The sequence below is a fragment of the Nothobranchius furzeri genome, chromosome 19 (genome assembly GCF_043380555.1).
Source record: "Nothobranchius furzeri strain GRZ-AD chromosome 19, NfurGRZ-RIMD1, whole genome shotgun sequence".
NCBI classification, from domain to species: Eukaryota; Metazoa; Chordata; class Actinopteri; order Cyprinodontiformes; family Nothobranchiidae; genus Nothobranchius; species Nothobranchius furzeri.
In genome coordinates, this window is record NC_091759.1 from 13,071,264 (window position 1) to 13,077,027 (window position 5,764).

Consider the following 5,764-nt stretch of genomic DNA (forward strand, 5'->3'; position numbering starts at 1 on the left):
CTGCACCTCTAATTTCATAACAGTCCATTCATAATGTAGTACAGTCAGATTCAGCAGATCAGGTTAGGTCAGAACAGAAATTCATGCAAAGATCCTAACATACATCCCAACTCTCCTTGGCCAGTTGTGATCTCTGGGTCTCAGCTTCATGGTTGCATGTTGTCATGGAAACGAGAGATGGAAGGGTGATGTTGAGGGCTGGAGTGGGTGTCATCCTGCAGAGATGGACGAGGTGATGCTCCGTCATGCATCAACGGGTGTGTTTGTCTGGGTGGAGTGTGAAAGAGTGGAGTTCTTAAAACAAAGTATTTGTATTTCTGACTGTAAACTAGAGTTTGTGCAAGATATTTGCAGAGTCATCTTTGCCCAATGCATGTGTAGGCCTTTGCTGTACTTCTGCAGGTCGGGGTTATGTGTGTGTGTATGTGTTCGACAGCCAAATCTGTTGAAATTAGTATTCTGTTCCACTGTTAGTCTGCATGCTGCGCCGTTGTTTTCGACCGCACCTGGGTGTTTTGCGATCCCGGTGTCACCTAAATTGCTTCACATGGATGCATTATGGATGTAAAAATCAAGTTCCTTGACCCTAAAACCCTAAAGTTCAAGGTGAAGACATGTTTTATGGTCAGGGGTGGTAACGTAGCTGGTTCACGTTGCATTTTGCGGTCATAGAAACACACATTTATGTGTGTGAAAGCAGTTAAACTGCTTATCTGCACACACACCAACATTCATATTCATGATGATGCAGTGCAATGCTGAATCTCCACCTAATTATAGTCTGTTCAAGCCAAAAGGTGTGTGTTCATGCACAGGTGGGTGGCTGTTACGACCTCAGCCTGGTCTAGGTTCAGGGAGGCCTAACACAGGAACGTGAGAAAAGAAAAGGAACAATCTGACACCAAGTCACAATCAAAAGAAAGTCCTTTTATTAACTAAAGGTGTCCCTAAGGGATAAAAAACCTGTTTAATGAAAACAGGAGTTTAATTCAGGCTGCAGGAACAAATGCTGAGGGCTTAAAGTAACTAAAGGAGCAAATAACAATGGGAACGGAAACTCACTGGTTCTGAAAATAAACCAGGAACAACGGAGCTTGCCCGGAGGCCTTACCAAAAGGTCCACTGGTGAACCAACTCACCCACGCAACAGTCAACTCTGTTAAGAGCAAAGAAAACCGGAGCTCAACCGGTTTTCTTATGCGGGTGGAAATTAAACCAGCCAGGGGCAACCGTCCACAAGTTCTCCAAAGTAAGCAATCTTTCACTCCAATCCTCTCTCCAGTCCTCTCTCTGTCAGCCTCAATCCTCTCTCTCTCTCTCGCTCTCTCCTCTCTCTCCCCTCTCGCGCTTCCTGAGCAGCGCTGATCTTTATCTGCTCCAGCTGGGTGATTCCTGATGGGAGTCAGCTGCATAGAGTGAAGCCAGGGAGCTGGGCGCTCTCCAAGGTCCTGAAAATGGTGCAGGAATAAGGGTGCGGAGTAGAAGCTGAGCGCTAGAGAACCCAGGGTCCGTAACACCCCCATACCTAAAGTAAAGAAAAATGGTGGAAGTGAAAACAGAATAAAAACACCATTTTTCTCATAATGTGTCTCCCCCCTTTTTTTTTCTACCAGAAACACCAAACGCCCACACAGAGACCGAGTCCCCGCCATCTGCCTAACCAAAAACTAACTAAAAATAAGCCTAGCTCTTCATGTGGATTTGGGCGGGCAGATTAAGCACAGTGCAAAAGACACAAAAAAAACATAACCAGCAAAGAGAGGTGCTCTTTCTGGAGTGCTCCCGAGAAGGTGAAATGAATCACCAACACTAACCCATGGGCCACAACACTAACAAAATAACAAATAGATTATCCCCTAAAGAGGAAATAATCTCTCCACCCTAGCCAGGGGATCTCAGCCGTCTGAAAACTGATCGTGGGTGCTGAAGGATCGCGATAAACAATCAGCGATGACATTTTCGGTTCCTTTCCGGTGGCGGCTTCATGTGTTTGCAGCCATCACAGGACCCTTGAGCACCAACATCCAATACAAACGGGACCTTTGGAGACAGTAAAAATGTTAGTGTAGCTACCATAGCAGCAACTTTCTTATAAAAACATTGAGTTGCGAGGTTTGTGGTGAAGCTGGTCGGTTCCAGATGAGTAACAGGATTTTCCAAAGCCAACAGGTCATCCCAGGAGGAAGTGTGAGTAACTATGTTATCCAGATAAATGCTGCACAAAGGAAGTTCTGGCGCCACTAGATGGGTTTGAGTAACCTCATCCAGAACTGGAGTGATGGCAGCGGCTGCGCACACCGCGGCCTCACCGGGTGGTTGTGCAGTAGTCTGAGGAGACAGATATCTTTCCAACATGATAACATTACAAACACAATTTTTCCTGCGACGGTCTGTGATGTTTTTAGCTACTGGTTTACACCAGGTTCTCAGTAACACACCATTCTCAATAACATAACCAGTAGTTCCATTTATTTTCTTTCCCACATGCTCAAAGCAGTCGGTCAGAGATTTATCAGACCGTTGTTCCGCCTCCAAAGAAGCCGGACTTAGCGGAAACATGTTGAACAACACTTCATTTGTGACCAGATGAGTGGAAGAAGTTGTTTCAGCGGGATTAAGAACATCACTCTGCGAATCGTCAAACAAACTGGAGAGATCCAAAATCTCATGCGCTCTCTTAGCTTGAGATCGGGTACACACACAAGTGGGGAGCACTCCTGCGGGAGTCTCCTCACACTCTCCGGGTGCGATGTTCTCTTTCACCACTGGGGGAGGAATGACCGCACCTCCAGCCAAGTCGTTCCCTAAAAGAAGAGCTACACCTTCCACAGGCAAGGAAGGGCAGACTGCTACTTCACACGACCCAGTAAAAAGTCCACTCCTTAAGTAAATTCTGTGAAGCGGGCGAGAAACAGGCACAGCATTTACTCCAGCCAACAACACGGAAGAGCCGGTAGAGCTCAAGTCATCAAATGGCAACACTTTCTGTGAAATTAACGTCTGAGAAGCCCCAGTGTCTCTTAAAATCTTAACAGGGGTCAGCTTTTCACAGCTTTCTGTAAGAGACACTTGTCCTTCTGACATGAAAGGACCAAAACCACGGTTATTTTCTCCCGACTTGGAGACAAAACCCACGGGCTGCGCAGCAGACCCTCTTTTTTCATTCCTCCGCTTGAGGATTACACAATCTCTCGCGACATGCCCCACCAGGTGGCAATAATAACAGCGAGGTTTCTGAGGACGAGGAGGAGAAGGAGAGTTTCTAAAAGGTGTTACTGACACCGGGCGAGCAGATTCACCCTGATGAACACCACCAACACGGTGCGTCAACACAAACTCATCCGCCAGTAGGGCGGCTGAGGAGAGAGAAGAGACTTGTCTTTCATTTAAATATAATGCCAACCTCTCTGGCAAACACTTCTTAAATTCCTCCAGGAGAATTAGCTCTTTAAGATCCTGTAGAGTTTCAACCTTTGAGGCAAGGATCCATTTCTCAAACATCAGAGCTTTTTCTCTAGAGAACTCAACATAAGTTTGCGTGGAGAGTTTTACATTCTGTGACCGGAACTTCTGACGATAGGCTTCAGGAACCAACTCATAAGCAACAAGAACAGCAGCTTTCACTTTATTATAATCCATGCTGTCAGATAAAGAAAGAGAAGCAATTACCTCTTGAGCCTTTCCGGTTAACTTACACTGCAGCATAGTGGACCACACCTCTTGGGGCCAGTCTAAAGCAGCAGCCAGACGCTCGAATGTAGCGAAGTAGCTGTCAACCTCGCTCTCCCGGAAAGTCGGCACCAGAACAAGGCACTTGCTGATGTCACACTCGTTTCTCTGTTTGTCCATGGACCTCTCGTGCTCATAGTTTGTAGTAGAAGAAACACCTCCTCTTGCTTGGTATTCCAACTCCATACGTTTCAGTTTTAACTTTGTTTCAGCCTCGATCTCACAGCGGCGGATCTCCAGTTCGATTTGCTGCAATCGGGACTTTTCCTCAGCCTCATACTTCATGCGGGCCAGCCTGAGACGAAGACGTGCATTCTCCATACTAGCAGCAGAGGAAGTGGTGGATAAACTCTCTCCTGTGAACGGCGTCTGCCGCGAAAGAGCGTCCTGTTCATCTGGGACAGAAAGGCGCTCGGGTGCAGCACCCACAGGAACGGAAGTAGCAGCTTTCACAGTCTGTCCATCCTCCATGTCCTGTTTCAGGGGCAAATCAGAAGAGTCACTGAAAGGAGGTTGTAACAAACCTTCCTTTTCCAACGCGGCCATCACAGAATCCTTTAAGTCCTTTTTCAGCAGGTTCTGGATGCCTTGGAGACCGAGGTGTACAGCCAACTCTGCCAGTTCGGTCCTTTTGAAGCTTTCGACCTGGTCCCGAGAAGGGGCAGCCAGAAACTCCTTTAAATTAAACATGCTCACGTTAGCACAACAACACGGGTACTCAAATCACACCACCAATCACGTTAACGTAACAAATGAATCAATAACAAAATAAAGTCCCGGACGAGCTCCCAATATGTTACGACCTCAGCCTGGTCTAGGTTCAGGGAGGCCTAACACAGGAACGTGAGAAAAGAAAAGGAACAATCTGACACCAAGTCACAATCAAAAGAAAGTCCTTTTATTAACTAAAGGTGTCCCTAAGGGATAAAAAAACCTGTTTAATGAAAACAGGAGTTTAATTCAGGCTGCAGGAACAAATGCTGAGGGCTTAAAGTAACTAAAGGAGCAAATAACAATGGGAACGGAAACTCACTGGTTCTGAAAATAAACCAGGAACAACGGAGCTTGCCCGGAGGCCTTACCAAAAGGTCCACTGGTGAACCAACTCACCCACGCAACAGTCAACTCTGTTAAGAGCAAAGAAAACCGGAGCTCAACCGGTTTTCTTATGCGGGTGGAAATTAAACCAGCCAGGGGCAACCGTCCACAAGTTCTCCAAAGTAAGCAATCTTTCACTCCAATCCTCTCTCCAGTCCTCTCTCTGTCAGCCTCAATCCTCTCTCTCTCTCTCGCTCTCTCCTCTCTCTCCCCTCTCGCGCTTCCTGAGCAGCGCTGATCTTTATCTGCTCCAGCTGGGTGATTCCTGATGGGAGTCAGCTGCATAGAGTGAAGCCAGGGAGCTGGGCGCTCTCCAAGGTCCTGAAAATGGTGCAGGAATAAGGGTGCGGAGTAGAAGCTGAGCGCTAGAGAACTCAGGGTCCGTAACAGTGGCACTGCCTAAAGAAAAGAAACACACACACACACATGCACGTACACACTTAAGCTGCTTCTCTTCATCAGTGAGCAGCTCAGCTGGAGCTATGTGTGTTTTTGTGTGTGTTCGTGTACCTAAGCGTGCTCAAAGCTGTCCAAAAAAAGGGGGCAAAGGATGAACGAGGTGTTGATCTGAGGACAAACAAGGATGATGAGACAAAAAAATGCTAATCTGGCTAAGAACGGGTTGTAAGGAATTAAAGAGAGCATGAAAAACTACGTATGTTCCTGCCAGGCTGAAAGGAAGACTAAAAAAAGCCTTTGCAAGAACAAAGGGAAAAACGCTCATCCTTCTGGAAACATTTATGGAAAATAAACACAACAAAATATTTAAAAATTGCCTAATGCATGTGGTGAACACTCTGAAACATTAATAAAACAACAACTCAACACAGGCAGAGCAATACGAGCAATGATACAAGGAGCAGCTGCAGTTTTAAGAATAGAAGAGAGAAGCCTGGAGGTAGACGAAAACATAATCCCTCAAACACTGAAATATTTA

The 5,764-nt window shown here is 46.4% G+C and overlaps 1 protein-coding gene across 1 annotated transcript; it reads right to left on the reverse strand.

The window, feature by feature from the left end:
• Positions 1–906: 906 nt before the first annotated feature.
• On the reverse strand, positions 907–5,227 carry LOC139064300 (uncharacterized). The gene is made up of 2 exons (XM_070547653.1): positions 4,840–5,227; positions 907–4,404 (listed from the first exon to the last, which is right to left on the reverse strand). Exons 1-2 carry the CDS (start codon positions 5,110–5,112, stop codon positions 1,945–1,947), a joined length of 2,733 nt encoding a protein of 910 aa, XP_070403754.1. The 5' UTR covers positions 5,113–5,227; the 3' UTR covers positions 907–1,944.
• Between the last annotated feature and the right edge of the window lie 537 nt (positions 5,228–5,764).

Bases quoted from the DNA above. Each gene is read 5' to 3' on its own strand.
- LOC139064300 (XM_070547653.1), bottom strand. From the start codon at position 5,112: ATGCAGCTGACTCCCATCAGGAATCACCCAGCTGGAGCAGATAAAGAT. The intron at 4,405-4,839 runs GTGAGTTGGTTC...TTTAATTTAAAG, and splicing joins CAGAGTTGACTGTTGCGTGG to GAGTTTCTGGCTGCCCCTTC.